We start from the raw sequence: 23,488 nt of genomic DNA on the forward strand, positions 1-23,488 counted from the left end.
GAGGAGAAAAGAAACCATTCTAATCCTTTTATTCTTCATTTTAAGTTTTGTTTTGTGAATTGAGAGAGAGGGAGATATACACACACAAGAAAATCACATACTTACTTTTCATTAGTTTTCCTGATAATTCCTTTAGTGGAGAAGAGGAACTATTTCTACTGGCCATTGTAAGTATGGAGGAGGACTCTTGGGTTTCCATGGAAACTTGATGAGTCCCTGCTTTGGCCATTTCAAGATGGAGAAAATGGGCACTGTCACATTCCTGGGAAAGCAGCAAGTGATTCTGAGTGTTGTTAGTTCTATAATTCAGGTCAATTCCTTCTGACTGAATCATAAGCATTTGGGCTGAACTAGAATCCTCCAATCTTTTGTCAAGAGACTCAGTTAAAAAAGATGCTGTAGTTTCATGCTTTTTAGATGGAGAGACCGGCTCAGCCAGTGAACTGTGCTTCACTGTGTTCAGACTGTGTGCTCTTATTCGAGACCAAGTTGTAGAGTGAAAACTTTCGGCCTCTAACCAAAATTTAACCAAATGCTCCATTCTCCGAAGTTCCATGAATTGAATGAAATAAGGGAGGACAAAAGTGTCATGCAAGACTTGTTCAAGTGTCTTTGAAAGACTTGATTTGGTGTCTTGAGTCTGGTAGTCCAGACAAGATCTTCCTAAAAGACAGAAGCAAAAGAATTAGCAGTTCAGTAACAATTTCAGACTGATGTTATTAATCACCTTTAGCAACAGCGGTATCAGAGGTCTTGAATAAAGTTTACTTTCTAGCAATAAAATGAATAAAGAACTAGAAATACTATGGTTTTGGTTACTAAACAAAGTGAAGAAACAACTGTCTAAAGCTTATTTAAATTTTATATTATTTTTCATTATTTCTTAGGTAAAAAAAGTTCTTTGTTACTCAATGCTCATATCTCTTTAATGGCAATTCAGATCATGAAAATTCTTAAGAAAAATAATTTTTATAGTAGACCCAAAGAAAGAAAAAAGGCCAATAAAAATATGAAAAAGTACTGACCTCATTAAAAATCAAAGAAAAGCAAATAAATACAAGATGACATTTTTGGCCTAACAAATTGGATTTTTTTTTTCAAAAAATAATAAGTACTAACAAGGGCACAGGAAAACAGGCAATACTCTCATTGACTGGTGACGAGAATGTAAACTGGCAAAACCTTTTTGGAGGAGCAATCAGGAACAGAGAGCAAAGCCTTAGCAAACTGCATGATTTTCAATCCAATAACTCAACTTGTAGGCACCTATCCTGGGGAGAAATTGTGGATGCATGGATATAGCTACGAAGACTCTTAGTATTATTTATAACAGAATAAAGAGTAGCTTTGGAATTTTATCTTGAGAAAGGAAACTAAAATTAATACTTATTTAACTACATTTAGGTTATGATTATAGCCACAAGCTAATTATTAGAACAAAAAATTTTTAAAAAAATTTGTTTGGCTTTCACAGCATGACCCTAAATAGGGTCATTTTTACAAAATAAACTGAGGGTTTCATCAATTTTTCAAAAGGGCTTTTCTTAATCCTTGATATTCAAATCATTTTCTTTTGAAGCACATCATTATTCTCGCTGACTACCTTACTGTCAATGTTAACTAGTCCATCTTCATGAACTTGAGGAAATCCTGATCTTTTGCAAAACTTACAATTTATTTTAAGTAAACTCTTTGAGATAATGGTAGTTTCACATGCAATTTTAAGAAATAATATAGAGATGCCTGTACCCTTAGTTTCCCCCATGGTAACATCTAGCAAAACTGTAGTACAATATCACACCAAGATATTGACAGTGATACAATCCACCAACTTTACTCACATTTCCCCAATTTTACCTGCACTCATTTGTGTGTGCTTGGGTGTATTTAGTTCTATGCGATTTTATCACATGTAGATTCCTGTATCCACTGCCAATGCACAGAACAGTTTCAACACCACAAGTATTCCTCACGTTGCCCTTTTATAACTACATCCATGTACCTCTCTCACCTCCCAAGCCCTATCATCTGGCAAACGCTAATCTATTTTTCATTTCTTCAATTTTGTCATTTTAAGAATGCTATGTGGGTGGAATTGGACTACATATAACCTTTTGGAATTGGCTTTTGTCTCTGCATAATTCACTTGAGATTCATCCACATGGTTGCGAGTATCAAAGACTTGTTTCTTTTTATTGCTATGTAGTATTCCATGGTATAAATATACCAGTTCCTTCATATATCTGTTGAAGGACATCCAGTTTTTCAGTGTTAAGCTGCTGTGAACATTTGTGTACAGGTTTTTGTGTGAACATACGTTTTCATTTATCCGGGATAAATGCCCAAAAGTGCAATTGTCGGGTCATATAGTAATTGTATGTTTAGCTTTAGAAGAAACTGCCAAACTGTTTTCCAGAGTGGCTGTATCATTTTACATTCCCACCGGCAATGTATGAGTGACCCAGCAAAACTTATACTTTTACTTTGTGATCATATGCATTTTGTTTACAGTGTATTGCTGAGTGTGACCCACAAAGACACTGACACCATGGCTTTGAATATAAACAAATATTAAGGGAGAGATGTCAAAAGAGGGGCTAATTTTATCAGAGGTCAATTCACTCATGGATCTTTTCCAATTTATGACATTACATGCAAATTTTTATAAGTGCAGAAATGGGTAACAAATATTCAGAAAAACAAGGATCTCCTGCCTATCTTTTCATTTTGGGAGAGATTTTAACATAACAGATCTTACCGCACATACTGCTAACGTGTCTTAGACATTTTTCCACGTCTCTTTTAGACCTTTAAATGGCTACACTGTAGTCCAGAATATGAGTATACCACAATTTGATTATTTCTCTATTAACAGATATTTACATGTTATTCCTAATTTTTTGCTATCACAAAAAATACTTCAACAAATAGCCTTATACATACTTATATATACAGCTGTGCATATATGTAAGCATATCTGAGGGCTAGGTCTTAGAAAGAAGTGTCACCTACATGGGATGCATATTTTATATTTTGATTTAATACTTCCAAACTACTTTCCCAAAAGTCTTCATCAATTTACATTATCACTAAATGGGAGTGGCCATTTCCCTGCATCTTCTCTAATATTTAAATGATAGAACTTAAAATACATGCTCATGTGTTAACATATAGTGTGTTAACTCATTATCTTCATCTGCATTTCCCTGAATACTAGTAAAGTGAGGCATCTTTTTCATATACTTATACTTAGTGGTCAAAATATTTCTTCTTCTGGAAATTGCTCATTTTCCTACTGGACATGCTTTATATTTTATATTTATAGGAATGCAACATAGTGCCACCCATCACACTTATTGATGTTATTTTAGTTTAAATACACTTTTTCAAAATGCCTTCAACTTATATAGTCCAGTATCCTACGACAGGAGTTTCACATATTGTACTCAAATCCTTTCTCCAGTAGGAAGTTAACAAAAAATGGTAATCACTTACCTAGGTCACCAAAATGAGCGGCCTCCATGTGGCTTGGCTGCTTCTTAAGTGTTGCTGTCCTGCTACTTGAAAAGGAGTCCATGTTGGCAGAAATGGCATTGATTGCAACATGACTTGGTCCTGCAGCCTCCAGCAAGGCATGATTTTTAGTGCTTTTTTGTGGGGAATGTACGCATACTGAAGCTATAATTTTTCAAAAAATTGTTAAAAATTAAACACAATTTAATAGTCTAAAACTCTCATAACAGGACTTTAAGAGAACTTTAGAAATTAAATTTTGTAACACCTGTCTTTAGTCAGCATGCTGGACAAAAAATACTTAAGAGGAAAGGTAACTTAATCAAACAGCAGAAAATTGGAAGGAAACATTCTATTATTATTTATAACTCTCAAAATACTGTGCCAAAAATGGAACTCAAGGTGAGAGAGATCTTTCTTTGGGAACAACTTCTACTGAGAATAGAAAGTATCAAAGCCAGAAAGCATTTTAAAATAGGGATTCTTTTCAATTCCTTAATCCTTGCTTGCTTCAGGAGCGAAACTAAAATTGCAGAATGCTAAAGGGAAAAAAAACTAGAAAAAGATTCTTCAAAATACTTATTTTTTAATTGAGTAACAAAATTCTTCCATGTAATAAAACACATCAATGACCAAAGTTCAAGCTGCTTTAAGATAAAGTACACTGAAAAATCACAAAATATATTTCCTTTGCTAATCTGAAGAAAGATTCATATCATCCTTTTGACTTCAGAATAGAGGTTAATTACCGATATATTAATAGGAAATAATCAGTTCAATATTACAATATTACTGTTATAGTAATCCTATGAACTTGTCACTAGAGGAGAATTAAAATTCTACCTATCCTATTTATTCCACACAGGTATCAATGACTCTTATTAAAAGTTTTTAAGAATTTTTGGCTTAATACATTGCTATAGTGAGAAGGACAGAAATTACACAGGTCAGCTATCATTCCAGTCCTCACGATAAACGCTCTCAGGTAACTAAACTTGTATCTACTAGCACCCCTCATTTTACTAAGCAGTCAACACGTAAGTGCCCTCCATCTCAGCAAACAGTTCCTGGACCCAGAATCTGAGTAGTAATAAGTAATACTTGGTAATATTTCTTATGAAAAATACTTAGTAGTGAAAGTCAATCTATCATTCTTTCAGATGTGTTTATAGGATAAAGCAGATAAGAATGTTAACATCTTTCTCAATTTTCCTGTTTCTATTCATTCTACCAGTCTCCAAAGTTCAAAATCTTGGTCCCATTCTTTTTTCACTACATCTGTCTACTTGCCAAGATCTGTTGACTTCTCCTTTAAGATGTTTAAACATCGGTCTACTTACCTATTTATTTTCAACACCACAACCTTAATGCGGGTCTTTCTGTAATTCAATAAAAGAACTTCAAGGGTCTCCATCTTACATAACTCTTCCAGACTAACCTTTCATAAACACCATAGTTCTAAAGCCTACAGTGGCTCTCTGTTTCCTCTGTCTCAACTCTCTTTTCTGGTCTTTACAGCCCTCCATAATCTCACTTTAATCTTTCTGTAAAAACTTCTCTTTACTTGTCTGAAGGCCTCTCTGCCCGATATATACTCAAAGAAATAAAAAGCTGGGCTGGTAGCGAGAAAAGAGAAAGAATCTCCTCCTTCACTCAAATCCTTCTTATCCTTCACCTTCTATAAGGGTGAGTCTCATTTCCATGAAGTCTCCCCTAAACTTCAGAAATCATTTGCTGATTTTTAAATTCCTTCTGAACCCCTTGCAACACTTCACTTTGACTAATTCCACATATCAAGGGCCCACCATGTTAAAACTAGATAATAATAGGTACCAATGAAGTATATCTACAATGTTCCAGGCACTATGTTGGTTTCTCTATGCACATTTTTTTTAACATTATTTCACTGATCTCTTACCTCAATCCTTCAAAACCAGTATTTTCCTCATTTTAGAGATGAGAATGCAAGTGGAAAAAAGTTAAGTGCTTTGACCTCAGTCAAAGAACCATTCCAATAGGAAGGATTTCAATCCAGGTCTCCTAAGCTCTATAAAATCATTCTTTCATCTTTGGTTAAAAACTCAGACTCTAGAATTACTGTATACATAAGATAACATAGGTAAATGAATGACTCACAAGCACCTCCCACCCAACATACTAAAACCAAACATACCACTTTCCAGCTTGGTTCTCCACCAGTCACAATGTTGTGCCAGCCAGAAAGGTAAATAACTTAGATCTCCTCCTCCCTCATACTTCCTATTTAATCAATAACAAACTTCTACCCATTTTACCTCCTAAATTTTTTTCAAATTCATCCAGAGCTCTTTATTTCCATCACTACCAATCTAGCCCAAACCATCTGTGGAATTATTTAACTTCCTCTCTCCTACCAATCAATAAGTTGAATGAGGGCAACATCCAAGTATTTTTTGTTCACTGTTATAGCCATAGTTTTTGTCTAATGCCTAGAACAGGTGTTCTATAAACGATAGCTATTATTATTTTGGTTTATTTGCTACTGTTCTGTGTCTAAGTTTGTCTGTCTAACTGAACTGCAAACTTCTTGAGCGACCGTTTCCTGCACTGCTTCTGTATTATCCTAAAGTTTAATCAGTGAATGCTAAGCCCAGATTATATGCTGTCATAAATAGAGTATAAGCATGGAATTTTTTAGCCTATTAGAGATTTAGAAATTAGCTAGGCCAATCCCCTCATCCTACAAATGAAGAATCTGAAGAAAGTTACATGACTTCCCAAGATCATACTGCTAGTGCAAAGTTTAGAGTGAAAGATTGGTGTTCTAACTATCTGAAGCTCTTTTCTACTACAATCAGATCTAGTCTTCACAAGCCTGTGTTTGCTAAAGGCTTTAAGCCTTTAGCAATGCCAGGCAAATTTTGCTTAAAGAAGATAGTTTGAACTAATGTGGAATCTAACTGGCTTTAAGTTATCAGAAATAAGGAGACAAAAAAGCTATAAGGTACCCTATTTTTTTCCTAATCTTACAAGTCTCTTAATAAGATATAATTACTATTTCTCTGGCAAATTGAGCATATAGAGTAAATTACTCAATAGCCATACAACATGAACATTGGAAAGAAAAATCTAAAAAGTAGCAATCCACAGATTTTATATAAATAAGTTACATTTATAAAATTTATATGTAATGATTATGGAAACACTTTCCACTGTCATTTTCCCATACCAGTCAATCTACACTGGACATAATGAAATCAGAAAAAAATAGAACAGAGATTATAATCTAAAGAAAGCATGCTCTAACCTATAAATAAGGACAAAGTATTGATCCCAACAATGTACTCCGAATAAATTTTAAATTAAAGCCATTCATCCAAAGTAATAAAGAAGTGAAAACTATAATTATCCCCACACTTCTGGATAAATGACGGAAAACTAAGCCTTATAAGTGATAGTGCTTTCCCTCAAGAGTCTTCTTCGATTTTTGTTTTAGTAAATAAAATCACCTAATTGCTTTTAGAGAAGAATCAAATGTGTGATTAATAAGGAGGGCACTTGTTCACCGTAATCATGACAACAGCCAGCAGATGCCCAGTAAAAAAACTGTATGGTATGTGCTAGGTGTTAAAGAGTATATAGGTTAAAGAGGGAAATAAGACACAATCATAAATAATTACGAATTGCTTCTCGGCCTTTTGGCTAAGTCCAAGTGTAGTATAATTATGAAATATGGCAGAAATGATTCATGCCAAAAGAAGGGAGAAGATAAAGAGCTGATAAATGCAAGTACATCACCTTTTAATCCAATGGAATGCTGCTGAACTCACCTTTAACGGGCTTGACATCTGAGGTTTTCTCTTGTTCTTTGCCTTTCACTAGAAGATGAAAGAGCATCATGTCCAACTTTTGCAGTCAAAGAGATCCATTCTATACATTGTAAAAATTAGGCAAGCCTTTATTCTGACAGACGAGTATTCAAAGCTCTAGAACGACAGACTAACTGCCTTGGAGGGGGACACAGTAGGTCAATTGTCAGGGAAGGTTTCTCTGAGGAAGTACCTTTGAACAGCATTCAGTCAAAGACATTGAGTGCTTACGGAAAGACAAAGAGATCCCAACATTTAGGTTCAAATTCTGGCTCTGCCACTTATTAGCCATGTGATCTTGGAGAAGTTACTTTACTTCTCTGGGTCTTAATGTCCTTGATTTATAAGATTAGGTCAATAATAAAACCCTTACCTTAGAGATTGTTGATGAAAAAAGTAAATACCTGTAAAAGGCTTAGAAGAGTAACTACCACAATAAATTCAGGATAAATGTTAACTAATATTGTTCCCATGTGCTACCCACTGTACTGGCTACTAGAAGTATAGCGAAGAAAAAGAGTTCTCTGGTTGTACATCATATCTTACTTCTTTTGTATTACCCTCACAGCATCAAGAACAAGCATTCTAGACTTAAAAACATTCTAAACTTCCAATATTCAAGGTTTAACAACTTGTCTCTAAAATAATCATATAATCTCTCCTTTATTACACAAAGCACTGAAAGTTCTTCCACAGAGAAGCTAATGATATAACACCCAAGAAAGGAAGGGGCATGGCAGCTTAAGCCAAGTGTGAACTCTATTACAGGATCTGACATAAGACTATTTTTAACCCTCTTTACTGTTCTTATGTTTTTTCAACATTAAGCTTTCTTTAACCTCACCCTGAAAAGCTTAACAAAATACGAAATACCAAAATGTGTCCATCTCTCAACTTGTGCTCTTAAACATTAGAAGCTGAAAGGCTAGTAGCAGGAAATAACTAGCTCTCAGAGTATCTGATTGAAGTCAATCCATCAACAAGTACGTAAGTGCCTAGTATGTGCTAGAAAGACACTCCACTAGCTCAGTAAAGACAGAGATCCTGTCTTCAAAAAGTCTGCGTTCAAGTGTGTGGAAACTAACATGGTGAAAAAAGGTAAGCTCATTCCAGGTACTGGTCACTGTCATCAGGAAGATAAAGGATATGTGGTAGACTGATGGGGTTCGCAGCCCTCTCGGCAGCATCTGCCAATCCTACATCTCCTGCTTGAAATGTTAATTGGTCTTGGCTTCCGTGACCACTCTTCTTCTCCTGGTTTTCTACCATTCCTGCTCAGTTTATCGCCTTGCTGACCTCTCCTCCTCTGCCCACTAGGAATTTCTCAGGGAAAGGGTGGGTCCTTCTTTTCTTTTTGCTACATATACATTTTCTGGTTGATCTTACCAATTCTTAAGGCTTTCAGTAACATAAATATACTGTAACTCCTAAATTTATATCTCCAGTCTAAATTTTTTTCATCTCAAATTCATATGGCTAACCATCTAGGGGCCACGTTCCATAATTCCTCTGATCCAAAATGGAACACATTCTCTTTTCCCAAACTTGTTCCTACCTCAGTTTTCATCTTCTCTCTTGAATGACACCATCATCTCCCAGATACTCAGGCCAAAAATCTGAGAGTCATCCTTGTTTCTTCCTTACCTCCCGTGCCCAAACCACTTCTAAGACCAAGTATCAAAATATACCTCCACGGTCCCACGTTTGCTGCTCTCAAAACATTCTCCTCCTATCAATCAGATCTCCTGTGTAACACTTCAAACACAAAAGTGCACACACAACCTGACTTTCAAATATTAGCATTCTGCTTTATTTCCACTTCCTCCTCTAAGTATTACACATATAGTTTAAGGTTCCTATGATTCGCCACCTGACCCCATTGCTCTTCCTCCCTTCCCACCCTAATTAGATGTCTTCCTGCCACGTATGTTTTTAGACTATTACCACATACGAATGTATTTTTTAAAAATGTATTATTCTGCACATCTTTAAAAATTACACAGATACTATTCTGTACATATCTGCTTTGTATTCATTCAATAATTTGTCATGTCTATATTGATGCAGATCTAGTTTCTTCATGTAGCTCTAGTTTATTCATTTTAGCAACTTAGTTACTTTCAAATATACCTTTATTTATCTCTAGAAATGGAATTGCTAGTAATAAATTGTGTGCATTTTTAATCCAAGTGGCTGTACAAATTTATACTCCTATAGCCATGCTTCATAGTCTCATCCTTGGTATTTTTAATTTTTGCCAACTTACTAGTTTTGAAATGACATTTGATGCCTGAAATTCACTTCCCTGTTTTCTGAGGTTAATCATCCTTTTGCGTTTATTGACCATCTGGGTTTCCTCTTTTGTGAACTGCCTTTTCATGTCCTTTGTCTTTTACTTACTTCTTGTAGAAATTACATACATATTATGGATACTAATCCTTTGTTGTTTCTGTTGCAAATATCTTAGACATATTTTATTGTATGTAAGTTTTAATTTTAATGTAGTCAAATTTACTTTATGTGGATTGTATTTTCCTGTGTCTTATTTTTATTTTTTATCTTTTGGCAGCTAGCTGGTAGTGGGATCTGAACCCTTGACCTTGGTGTTATAATACCACAATCTGACCAATTGTGTCTTAGTTTTTAAAATATCCTTTTCTACCCAAGATTAGATTTTTTTTCCCTATATATGTTCTTCTACACGATTTCAAATTTTGCTCTTATCTACCTAAAATTTATTTCTATATATCAGGGATTGGCAAACTACAAACCATGGGCTAAATCCAGGCCACGATCAGTTTTCTGTAAAGTTTCACTGTAGTACAGCCATGCCTATTTGTTTACATACTGTCTATAGCCACAATAGAGGGGAGTGTGACAGGATCCATATGGCCCACAAAGCCTAAAATATTTACTATCTGCTCTTTACAGAAAAAGTTTGCTAACTCCTGATGTGTATGTCAGGAGGTAGGAAATCTTCATTTTATTTATTTTTTTGGTCAGATGGATAACCAGAATCATCTACTGATTAGTCCATCCTTTCCCAACTAACTAGGGTTTTTTAATATACCAAATTTCCATACATACCCAGGTCTGTTTCAGTGCATTCATTCTGAAAATATATCATAGGGGTCAAGAATGGAAAAAGGGAAACCAAATAGAAAAGGACTTCCTTAAGCACCCAATCAAAACACAGATGACTGCCTAGACCAAGGTGTTAATTGCCAGGGATGGTCAGAAGTGTTTGGATTTGGATATGTTCTGAGAAAGACCTAAAAGACCTAACAGATTTGCTGATGGATCAAGATATAGGATAGGAAAAAAAGAGTTTCAAGGATGTTTACTAAAGTTTTAGCCTGAGCAGTTAAATGATCAAACATGCGAGTTATTGAGGTGAGAGAAACTGATGAACGGATTTAGAAGGACTAAATCTGGAGTTAAATTTTAGATACTGTAAGTTAAAGATATCTATCAGATAGTCAGGTAGAGATATAATGGACCAATGGTTGGATATACCAGTCTGGATTCAGGGGCAAGGATCCAAGCTGAAGATGTAAATTTGGGAATCATCAACATACAGGTGGTATTTAAATATGGCCTTTAAAGTCTGAATGGGATCCCTAATCTGGACTGACTCCAGCTTCTACTCTTGCCACATCCAATCTCCAAAAAGCATCTAAAATGATCTTTTAAAAACATAAACTAAGATCAGATCACTCCCCTTTAAAATTTTTAAAATGATATTCTCTCTACACTTGGAACAAAATCTAACCATGGCCTATAAAGTTCAGAATCACCTGATCTTGCCTATCTCTCTACGCCCCAGCCTTCCTTTCTTTCTTGAAGGGCACCAAGCTCTTTCTGGCCTCATGACCTTTGAGCATGCTATCCCTGTGCCTACAGTGCTCTTCCCTGGCCTCTCTAAAGTTACCTCCTACTGATCCTCCAGCTCTAAGTTAAGGTCACCTGCTGGACCTTTCGCTAACATCCAACCAAAGTATGTGTTCACTCTCAAATTAAATTTTTTATAACACTTTACTCAATTTGTAAATATATGCCACACATACATTTATACAGAGAGAAAGAGATTTGTTTATTTATTGTCTGTCTACCCCAGCAGACAGCAAATTCTATGGATGCAGGGGCTCTGTCTTGTTCACTGCTCAATCCTAAGGAACTAGCACAGTGCTTGGCAGACTGTAGATACTCAAAAGTACTACAAATAGAGACGACAGTCTGTTGGACAACATGCACTTTGTCTCATTCTTAGAATGCTCCGCCCCTTAAAAAAAAAGCTAACCACATAAAACCTGTCCGACAAATTAGACAGCTATTAACTGTACCTAGGTACCTTTACCAAATAAAGCTTCCTCCTACCATTTTACCGGTTTCATTCATTCATCACTGTTTCATTCATTCTTCATCTAGCATTAGTTACCAAAACCCTGTACCTACCGAAGAGGAATTTTTTTCGAAGTCCATCAGAGTTGAAAGGGCCCTTAAGAATCATCTAATTCTCAGTTGAGAGAGAGAGAAAAGTGGGTTAACGGGCCTGTCCTAGGCTACAGTGCTGTCATGTGAACCCATGTCCCTGATTTAGTTTAGTGCTTTTTCCAAAACCAGTTTCTGTCTCGTACATTTTCTCTAAAGCAACAAGAATTGATAAAAGAACCGCTACCATTCAAAGAGACCCAAACTTGTTCACTCTGGGTATGTATTTTTAATGAAATGTAACAATAACCTTACCCAGGATCAAAGTCAAGCTGCCTCTACTTAAAACCTGGGCAGCTATTACAACTGAAAAACATAAATAAGTAGTTCGTTTCTAAAGTTAGGGTTCCAGTAATTAGCAAACTGGCCAAGTCATCAAAAGAACAGTCTTCCTCATTAGGGAACTTTAGCAATAAGTAATTTTATTTCAGGAACAGCACTATCCCCCCCACCCCCACCCCACAAAAAAAGAGAAAACTGGAAAATAGCACCGGTTGAAGAAAACAATTTTTTCACGTGTTGCTTTTAGACAGAAACCCTCAATATTCGGAAAAGTAAGAAACTGTCATAGTAAGGTACTAAAGAGATTTCCTTGATCTTGATCCACAGTACGCAAAAAAAAAAAAAAAAAAAAAAAAAAAAAAAAAACCCAAACCCAAAACGCTGGTCTAAGCAAACAAGCACTAACTTCCCCGGGTTTCAGCAAACACTTCTGGCCCAGCGCGACCATTCCCCTGCGACTTCGTGCGAGGAGGCCACCTTCTCCCTCCCGGCAGAGTCCGGAGCAGAGCAAGGCACTTAGGGGGCGTCTGCACGGAGGCCGAGGGGCTCGCCGAGGACCTCGCGGCCGCCCTGGAGGAAGCCTTGCAGGCCCACCTGCCCCACCGCCGCCCCTGAGGCCCGGCCGGGCTCCCCGCCGGCGCCCCCTCAACTACCTTTCCGCCGGAAGAAGGACATGGCGGGGCCAGGGTCGGGGCGGAGGGCGCGGGGGGACTGGCGCGGGGAGGGCCCTGCTCCCTTCATTCAGCAACCGGCCCGGACTTCCAGGTCCGCAGGGGCCGCCGCACTAGCCCGAAAAGAGACTCTTCTTCCGGGCGTGGGTCCCACCGCCTCCTCTAGATGCCCAGGCGGCTCCTGCCGCCATATTATCAACAAGCCACCCGCCCGGAGTTCCGGTCCTTCCCCGCGCGAGGCTTCACGGGAGGCCCCGCGGCGGCCCCGCCCCCTCCCGTGGGTGCGAGGGCGTGCGCCGCCCACGTGACACTGCGCGCACGCGCGGTCAGCGGCCGCCTTTGGAACCGGGTCCCTGCGGCGGGCTGCGGTTCCCGCGGTGGCCCTCGGTGGAGCGCTGCGGACCCAGTGTCCGTAAAACTTAACCCTCCTGGAGCGGGAGCCCCTCTGGAGCCGGAAGGTCCTGGCGCCTCCCCTCGCCCGTGGGCGCCATTTGGAGCGTGCCCTTCTGGAAGACCCCGCCAGGGCCGCCACACTCCGCCTGGACCCTCCCCAGTTGCTCCGTTGGAGGTTTGATGGCCGGCATGGACAGCCTCCCCCTGCACCCCAAACCCCTGATGGGGAGTAGGAGGCACAACCTGCTGGATGAGGCTCCAGTGGCTTCCGCGGCCACAGTGACGTCAGGGGTGAAAAAGTGGGCTTAGTTTCTGAACACGATTCCGGCGAAGGCTGAGGTTAGAAAGGGACCCGCCATTATTTACCAGGCAAACTCCAGTAAGTCATCCTGCAAGTCTTGTTCAGAATCTGCGGACCCTCCCACTACCCCCAGCACAATGAATCAAGCCTCTCACCGCAGTGCTCCCCACCACCCTGAGTGCACCCGGTGACCGGTGGTCGTTGTAGCCGCAGCTCCCGCCGGGGAAGGAGCCGGGAAGGTAGTAGCTACTCAATAAATACTCGCCGGGGTCTTTTAATCAATGGAGTCCACCATGGGACGGACGGGGAGACCGAGGTCCAGAGGAAGAGGCGACTTGCCCGAGATTGTTCAGGGTGTCAGGGTTGAGACTGCGACTGGAACCCGCGGTCTTTTCCCCATTATTCTTGGAGCAGGTAAATAGGTTTGCCTGCTCATTTTCGGGGCGTGGTTGCAAGTGCATGAAAGGTTATCAGTGCTGACATTTATGGAAAGCATACTGTGCTAAACCCTCCAGATTAGTCCTTGGGGTAGGTTTTGGTATGGGGAAGGCTCGGCACAGAAAAATAAAGTCACCTGCACAAGGTCACAGGCTATCTAGGAGTGAAGCCTGGACTTCAAGGTCACCTTCTCCCCGGCTAAGGAGAGCGTGTCCAGGAGCGCTGGGCCGGAGCTCTGAGCGCCCCGACTGAGCTGGCCGTGAGGACCCACCTGCGTCCCGCTGCTGCTCCCGGCGCGGCGGGGCCTGCAGAGGGGAGTCTGGGCAGCGCCCCCGGGGCGGAGGTGCCCTTGGAAACCAGTCTGCGCTCTGAGCGATCGCACGCCACTGTGGCCGATTAAACGTCTGATTGTGCCCCCCACCCTCCCAAAAAGAATGGCTGAGGTCGAGGACGAGCGGGCCTGGGGTGCGGTCTGAGTGGGACTTTCTACTGAACCACCCTGAGGGGCAGGCGGCTGCCTTGCAGGTTCCGGATCCAGGACCGGAGCAAGAAAGCGCTGCACTGTCCTCTCACACCCTTCTGGAGTCCAGTCAGCTAATAATAGCCGTCACCATTTATTAAGAACTTATGTGCTGTCCATGTACTAAGTGCTTTACAATCGGGATCTCACTTAATCCTTCACCCCTGCCCCCCCAGAAAGAGACCCTCTGAGGTGGCTGCCATCATTACCCCCAGTTTACAGGTGCTGACCCTGAGGCTCAGAGTATACCCAGTATCACAAGGCTAGTGAGAGGTGGAGACAGGATTTCAGTCGCTGTCAGCTTGATTCCAAAGCCATTTGCTTATACCACTTCCTCCCCCCTCTCCCTCCACCGTCAGCTAATACCCCCCATTTATCCACTTTGCAGAACAGGATGTCTGTTGGGCGAGTACAAGAGGACACGTAACATCTAGTGGTGCAGATTCTCAGGTGCCTTCTGAATCATCAGCCAATAAAGTGTTTATAGGCTTAGGTAAGCTTAATGTTAAGTGTATTGTCATTTAATCTTTTAAAATTAACAGATTAATAAAGTTAAAACAAGAATGTAAAAATAAAGAAAAATATTCCATTAGCTTGAATACTCAGTTGTGGTAAACTGATTCTGTGCATTGCATTTCTAAATTAATCTGTTAGAGTCACTTTAATTTACAGGTAAAATAAATTTTTTTACCAGAGAAGTTTCTTTAATTATGTTTCTAATGTGAAGAAAATCCTCACAGTCTTTTTGTACCAGTTGTATTAGTTACAACAAATCAGTGAGATAAAATCAGTAAGTTAATTATCACAAAGCCAGTGAATAAAATTAATCTCCTATGACAAATGACAAACACTGTTTACAAATTAATGAATGGTGTTATACAACAAACATTCCAACAAACGTATTCTGTATCAAACATTCATGACTTCAAGGAAACTATTCAAACAAATCTTTTGATATTACAGGGAAAGAAAGCTCCTTGTTCCTTTTCCATAAGCAGATATAAGCAAACTCAAATTTATGACCTCAAGGTTGAGAATACATATTGACATAACTTAAAATTCTCATCAACTCTCTAAACAGAGACTAATTCTTAACGTAGTGTTTTACATTATCAAAAAGCATTTGCATCAATAGCTTTTGTGATACTTATCTCTAAAAAAATGGTGGCCTCTGATTTTAGTTTTAAACAAATCAGTTGCTTCTATAGTCTCTAATCATGCCAGATAAATAGAAGTTTATTGCATATTTTTTTCATCAAAGGAACTCAAAGAAAGCAGCCAGATTATAACAATAATAATCTCTTAAATTTGTACAACAGAGACTTCAAAACAAGCAGTCAGGCTATTATAATAAATAATAATCTCTTAAATTTGTACAACAGAGACTTCCACTTTTTTTTTTTTTTTTAAAGATGACCGGTAAGGGGATCTTAACCCTTGACTTGGTGTTGTCAGCACCACGCTCAGCCAGTGAGCAAACCGGCCATCCCTATTTATAGGGATCCGAACCCATGGCCTTGGTGTTATCAGCACTACACTCTCCCTAGTGAGCCACGGGCCAGCCCGAGACTTCCACTTCTAATAACAGTGGGGTAAGTAATTTGGAATAGCCACATGCTAAGGAAAACTAAAAAAGGTGAACAAAATATTAAAAGACATTGGAGCAATAAGGTAAGGAAGAATTACCAGATTAAGATAGAGAAGAAAAACAAAATACAGAGAGTTAAGTCCTGTATTTGGGGCCTCTTGCTCTGGGATCTTTTGCTGTTCATGAAAAACAACTAAGAAGCTGAGTTGAATGATCTTGTTGATAAAGTCACAGACTTGAGGACAAAAGCTGGAGCCCAGGGCCTGCTTTGGGTTGAGATTCTGAAAAAGCTACACCAGAAGTAAGCCAGCCATGACAGGGGTTGCAACCCAGCTTCAAGTCATCTGGGTGGTCCAGGAAATCTTAATCCCTAATAGTAAATTAAGAAAATCCTGATTGCTGGTGCCCTTAGGTACCTGAGAGGAGCAAATGAAAATCCTCTTGAAATAAGATAACATCACCCAAGTTCTCAAATTATTTCCACAGTTTTTCAAATATAATGTCTGGCACACAGTCACAGATATCTAGACTCATGAGAAAAGACATTAGGAACAAGTGAAACTGCAAGCAATAGAAACGGTCACATGGGACTGCCTGATAGTGAAATTATCAGACACAGATTTTAATGTAACTATTCTTACTATGTTCATGGAGATAAAAGACAAGATTGAAAATTTGGGCTGGAATCCTGGATGGTTAGGTCAGTTGGTTAGAGTGGGCTTTATAACACCGAGGTCACAGGTTCAGGACCCCATACCAGCCAGCTGCCAAAAAAAAAAAAAAAAAAAAAATGGGGGCTGGAAATTTTCAAATGGAAGCTATAAAAACTGATAGTAGATATGAAAAAGAAGCAACTAGAGATTCTAGAACTTAAAATAACTGAAACTGTCTACTAAATGAGTCTGCAAGAAGAGTTACAGCTAACAAGAGAATTTGTGAAATGGAAGACAGGTCAGAAGAAAATATCCAGAATGAAGCATACAGGGAGGGTAAGAAACATAAGAGAATACAGTGAGAGGGGTTGACCATATATTTGATCAGAGTACCAGAAAAGAAGAGATAATGATGCAGAGGAAATATTTGAAAAACTAGTGGTTGACAGTTTTCCTGAGGTGATGACAGAAACCAAACCACAAATTCAAGAATCACTATGAACTGCAGCAAAATAAATAAAAAGAAATCCACACCTAGATTTATGAATAACAAAGCTTCAGGAAACAAAGAAAGGAAAATTATTAAAAATTGGTGATAGAGGAGACAGATTACCTTCAAGGGAGTTACACGTGGGCAGGCAGCTGATTTCTCCAAAAGCTGCATTGGAAGCCAGATGACTGAAATTAAATCTTCAATCTGCTGTAAAAAGTAACCAACCTGAAATTCTATACCCATCAAAAATATATTTCAAGGGCCAGCCCCATGGCTCACGCGGGAGAGTGTGGCGCTGGGAACGCCGAGGCCGCGGGTTTGGATCCTGTACAGGGATGGCCAGTGTGCTCACTGGCTGAGCGTGGTGCAGACAACACTGTGCCGAGGGTTGTGATCCCCTTACTAGTCGAAAAAAAGAAATATATATATATATATATTTTTTATATATATATAAAGGGCCGGCCCGTGGCTCACTCAGGAGAGTGTGGTGCTGATAACACCAAAGCCATGGGTTTGGATCCCTATATAGGGATGGCCAGTTAGCTCACTTGGGAGAGTGCGGTGCTAACAACACCAAGTCAAGGGTTAAGATCCCCTTACCGGTCATCTTTTAAAATATATATATATATATATATTTTTTTTTTTCAAGGATGACACAAAGTAAGACATTTTCAGAGAAAAACAAAAATTGTCAATAGCAGATCTCACTAAAGGATATTCTAAAGGATTTACTTCAGGCAGAAGTCAAGTGACACGAGATGAACAAAGATAGTGGTAAGTATGTGCACGAATGTGAAGACCTCGAGTGTAAGCAGTAGGTAGTAATAAAGTTGTGAAAGTTAGCCAACTATGAAGTTAGTGGGCACAGTCCACACAAGAGCACCCTCACTTCTCAAACAATTGCAAGTTCAGGGGCTCCCAAAACTACCCTTAGGTTTGATAAGCTGCTAGAAGGGCTCACAAAACTCACTGAAAACTGTTATACTCATGGTCATGATTTATTACAGCTAAAAGATACAGGTTAGAATCAGCTGAGGAAAGAAATGCATAGGGCAGAGTCTGGGGGAGGTTCCAAATGCAGGACTTCCAGTTGTCCTCGCCCCGTGAACTCAGGAAGGGTTAGTGTCCTAGCATGGAGTATTTCCTACCAGGGCAGCTTACCCCAGCCTTGATGTCTATAGTGGAATGAATTATGTTCCCCCAAAACTCACTGAAGCTTGAATTGTGTCCCCTAAGTTTTACGTTATTAGTAACTTGGCCCCCACCGTGACTGTTAAGCGGGTGGGAAATCCTATTATGGTAATTAAAAGGTGGAGCCTTAAAGAGGTGATTGGATTGTAGGACCTTGCAATAGTGAATGGATTAAAAATGGTGGTCAGGGGCATGGCTCTGAGGGCTTTAAAGGAAGAGGAGAGTCTGTCTTTCTCTCTCTGCTGTCTCTGCTTCCACCATCTTGCAATGTGAGACCCCTGGGTCACTGTCACCACCACCAGATGGACTTTGGACTTCCCAGCCTCAGAAACTGTAAGCAGTCAATTTTATTTTTCTTTATAAATCACCAGTTTCGGGTATTTTGTTATATATAACATAAATGGACTAATACAATGTCCAAAGTCTTTATTGCGGTTCCCTCATGGAAGCGTGGGTGACTGGCCATGTGGCTGATCCCAGTCTCCAGTTCCTCAGGAGGTTACGCTGATGCCACGTGACCCAAAGCCCCTAACCCAAATCACGTTGCTGCTATCTGGCTGGCCCAGGGCCTCAATCAAAACAAAAGCATTCCTATCGGGAATGACATTCTAAGAGCCTAAAGATGATCACTTCCCAGTAGCCAAGGTAAATGACCAGACCTCTCTTTGGGCACGGTTAAATTCTTTTCTATACAAACATCTAACACATTTGAAAATTTCACCAGCATGGCAGGCCCCTGAATCTTTATAGGGCTTATATCCCACTTTCTGGCATGTCTTGCTAACATATCTAGAACACCTGCCATTTGTTGCTCACTGGGTCGAATTAGTGTGATGTCATCAATATAATGCCCCACTGTCATGTTCTGCATAATGTCCACACAATCAAGGGTTCTTCAGACCTGAACTGTCCAATATGGTAGCCACTAGCTGCTTGTAGCTTATTCAGCACTTGAAATATGGCTAATTGAATTAAGATGTGCTCTGAGTGAAAATGCACACTTTCTGTGCACTCTAGCCTGACAGCTTCCTACTGCAAACACCTGTGACTCTTGTCTGTGGTCATTCTCTAGCAGATGGAGTGCACCTGATCTTGCATGGAGCAGGCTAGAAGTGTCAGAGAGATAACAACCATAGCCAGATTTCAAAGACTTGATAGGAAAAAGGAATGTAAAATATCACATTCATGTTTTCATATTCAGTTTCTGCTACATTATCCCAGTTCCTACTTTGGGGCTGAGGAAATAGCCAGAGGGTGGACCTGAAGATGTAGTAGGTCCACTCCGGGCTGGACCTGAGTCAGGACTCTATAAGACTTGGTTCTAGGCACAGGAGTGTATGATGTTTTGGGTCCCCTAGTTTCAGTCAGTCATGTCTCAGGTCCTATATAGCACAGTCCCTGGAAATTCTGGGCATTTTCCTCTCCCTGCTGCTGAGTTACCCTGAAAAATGACCTCAGGTCTTTTGGGGAAATACTCTATATACCAATGGTGACATAGTAAGGTCATTCCTTGAGAACTGTGATTCCTCTGTGAACTGACTTACATCTGGGAACTTGTGATTTTCCATTGTGACAGCTGACATCAGTCTTCTACTCATAAGCTCTTGTAGGGCCGACCCCCATGGCTCACTCGGGAGAGTGCAGCGCCGGGAGCATGGCGGCGCTCCTGCCGCGGGTTCAAATCCTATATAGGGATGGCCGGTGCACTCACTGGCTGAGCGCGGTGTGGCGACGCCACACCAAGGGTTGTGATCCCCTTACCGGTCTCAAAAAAAAAAAAAGAACAACAACAACAAAAAAAATCCTCTACTTTTGGGCCGGCCCGTGGCTCACTTGGGAGAGTGTGGTGCTGATAACACCAAGGCCACGGTTTCGGATCCCATATAGAGATGGCTGGTTCCCTCACTGGGTGAGCGTGGTGCTGACAACACCAAGTCAAGGGTTAAGATCCCCTTACTGGTCACCTTTAAAAAAATAAATAAATAAATAAGCTCTTGTATTTTTTTAAATTATATAAGTCAAGTGTGCCCCAATCTGTTGTCCATCTTTCTCCCCATAAGGAAAGCTGTGATCCATTAGCCATCTCTGCAGATCCCTGTGGGTGAAGGAACCCTGCTGGCCAGTCCAGCCTTGCTTCCCATATAATAGTAACACTCATCTTCCTTTGATACTTAAGTGCAGTCACCTGGCCTTTGCCATTCTGGAATTCCATCATCCCCACTGGTAGTAGCACCGCCCACTGTCCACACTGGCCTGCAGAGGACGGCCACCACCGAGCGTCTCAGAGATGCCAGCACCCTAGTGAAGGCGGTGTCCCCCGCTGGCTTCTCAGTCTTGCATAGTAAGTCATTTCCACCATGCCTGCCTCCTTCAGCCTTCTGAGCTCCTCAGAGGCATGTGGAGGAAGTCCTGGCAGTATCCCCTTTTACTCCAGGCCAGGTTCCATCCCAACAGTCTATGAGGACCAGCTCTGGGTGTTCTTTCCATGATACTGGATCTTGAGTTGTGGGGGAAAAACTCCCCCTACCCAGGCTTATCTTCCCCCCTAGCCTTGGTTCAACAGCTTCAGAATCCATTCTCACTCCTGATCCCCTGGTTCCTCCTGCACACAGTAGCCAGGGCCAGCGAGTTAGCTCAGGCTGTGCAGGGACCTGACTTGGTTATTTTCCTAGAAACAATCAAGTGGCATCCTGCAGGGCATCTGTCTCATCTGAGGTCAATCTACAGGTCCTCTGGGGAGCAGACATTCAGACCATACCACTTGTGTATAATTTAAGTGCCACGGCTACCACCCACTTTATCTCAGTTAATCACAGGTGAAAGCCTGAGCAATTGTGATGCTACTGCTTGCACCCCCATTCACCACCAGCAATAGTGTTCTTATTGCTGCCATACTGGTGAGTAACCTAACTCCCGAAGCCCAACCCTCTTTTAGGGCCACCCAGTGCTTGGGTGCCTGGGTTCCCCAGAGAGCAAAGCTGGAGGCAGAGGGCTCAGGGCAGGGCTGTGTTAAGGAACAGCATCCCAGGGAGTAGGAATGGGAGACAAGAGAAACAAAGGAGGGAAGGAGGGAGAGCCAGCTCTAGACTGTGCTGCTGAGATTGCTGCCAGGTATGTCGCACTGCGCCCAAGAACCCGTACACACCAGGATGTGTTTATCCACCAGCTCCCATTTCCTACCGATCAGTGATTCACCCTGCAGGGCATTAACTCTCCTGCACTTCAGGGCTGCACATATGTACACACCCGTGCATGGTAAACGCAGAAGCCAGAGTAGGGGAGACGTACGTAGCGGGCAGGAGGTGAGGTGCTGACTTGAAGCCATCCAGAGCCCATGTAGAGCTAGAACCAGAACCAGATGAGACCAAGAGATGAGAGGGGTCAGAAACAGCAGGCAAACACCCCCGATCTACCCCCACTCGAGACTGGCAAGTTCACAGTGGCCAGGAGTGAAGCTGAGGCAGTGTGTTTGGGACAGTCCCAAAGTGGCACGGACTTCAGGGAATCTTTAGACCTTTGGCCATATCTTTAACATGCTGCTGGTAGTGAGCTGTAAAGAAACGGAATGAATGGAATGCTGGAATAACCTGTCTTGACTGTTGTGTTGTTCTGTACTCACAAGAGGGGCAGCTGAGTCAGGTCAACCCATCAGGAGTAGCTGACCCTCCAGAATTAATTAAATTCCTGCATCTGTAACCCTTGCATGGTCCTTCATCCAGATGTCTCAAACATATTTCACTAGAGAACCCTATAATCAGTGACTGTCAAAGCTAGAAGGGCCTTAGCAATGGTCTCATGCAATTTCCACACTCTACAGATCAGAAATCTGAAGCTTCTTGCAGATAACAACAATAATGACCACCACAGCGATAATATCAGCTATTGTTTTTGAGTACCTGCTAAACATACTTTAAAAAAAAAAATCCTGTGACAGCTCTCATTTTACAGATGAAGCAGAGTCTCAGATTAGCTCTGATTTAATCAGTCTAGGTGATTCTAATGAGCAGCAGGTTTAAAAATCTAGAGACAAATTTAAGTTAAAATTGTTTTTTTTTTCCCTGAAAGGAGATTACCAAGCCTGAAGCTTCATAACCAATCCTCTTGTCACTCTCCTTTAATTGCCACACTACCTGCAATAATTTTAAATAAATTTGGATGATATTTCACCAGTATTCCATTATTATGAGGATCAGTTCCAAGATGTTAAGTATCTAGATGGAAGGATAGAGGCAAGTCTGTCCTTGTCAAGTGCATACTCTATGCCAAATATTGTCCAGGGAGCTTTTCATTTAATTAAATGTAATGTTGCATTTAATTCTCACGACAGCCTGGGATGGTAGGTATTATTTGCCTCATTTTGCAAATGAGAAAATGAGTCTTGAAAAGGTTAAATTGCCTCAGATCTTGCAGCTAGTAAAAAGCAGAGCCACGGACTGGAAGTGTAAGACTGGCCTGAAAGTGCGAATCTTACTTGTTGGGAAGGCTCATCTCGCAAAGACCAGGAGACAGAGATCGCTGCAATCAAGCAAAAGGTTTTTTCTTTCCAGCATGCTGGGGTCGCTCTGTCTTCAGGACAGAAATGGCCCCGAGCCTTTAACACAAGAGCTTTTTATACATTTTTTTTAGACAGACTTTCACAACAGGATGAGTTGTATACAGCTTATTGGTCACCTGAGGTGACTTTTTAAATTCATTGGTGGCTTTTAGTGGGGTGGTATACAGACAAGGAACTGGGGAATTGCCCAACAGCCCACCCCTTGTGTGGTTAGGCCCTTCCCGGAACTGGGTGAACTTTGGGCGGTTTGGGAAAGTCCTTCATCTGCCCTTACCAGAAAAGTCCCACCCGCAGGGGCTTGTAAAACCTTGCGCAAGCTAATTACAGAAGCAGAAAAGCTAGTCAGTTAATATTCAAGGGTGGGGGAAGGGGTTCAGGTCCACAGAAGTCAGTTCTGTCCGTCACCAAAGCCCCTTTTCTTCATGCCATACTGCATAAAGCTTTGGTTTGGTGAATCTGATTTTTAACCAGCATTTGTCCTTGGGTAAGTTACTGGCCTTTGATGAGTGGCATCTGTAAAATGGAAGTAACATCTACCTGCTAGGGTGGTT

General features: G+C 40.9%; 1 protein-coding gene across 3 annotated transcripts in view; it reads right to left on the reverse strand.

Moving 5' to 3' along the window:
• AKAP10 (A-kinase anchoring protein 10) overlaps positions 1-13,021 on the reverse strand; it is a 67,510-nt gene extending 54,489 nt beyond the window's left edge. The window contains exons 1-4 of one of the 3 annotated variants that reach the window (XM_063110950.1): positions 12,788-13,021; positions 7,323-7,370; positions 3,496-3,678; positions 106-663 (exon numbers count right to left, since the gene is read on the reverse strand). In XM_063110950.1, coding sequence (XP_062967020.1) covers positions 106-663; positions 3,496-3,678; positions 7,323-7,370; positions 12,788-12,875 — 877 coding nt within the window. In that variant the 5' untranslated portion in view covers positions 12,876-13,021. Of the gene's footprint in view, positions 1-105; positions 664-3,495; positions 3,679-7,322; positions 7,371-11,816; positions 11,868-12,787 lie in introns of those variants that run through there. The other 2 variants (XM_063110952.1, XM_063110951.1) reach the window with 2 other exon arrangements.
• Positions 13,022-23,488: the final 10,467 nt, after the last annotated feature.

Source organism: Cynocephalus volans, chromosome 10 (assembly GCF_027409185.1).
Source record: "Cynocephalus volans isolate mCynVol1 chromosome 10, mCynVol1.pri, whole genome shotgun sequence".
Taxonomy (NCBI): Eukaryota; Metazoa; Chordata; class Mammalia; order Dermoptera; family Cynocephalidae; genus Cynocephalus; species Cynocephalus volans.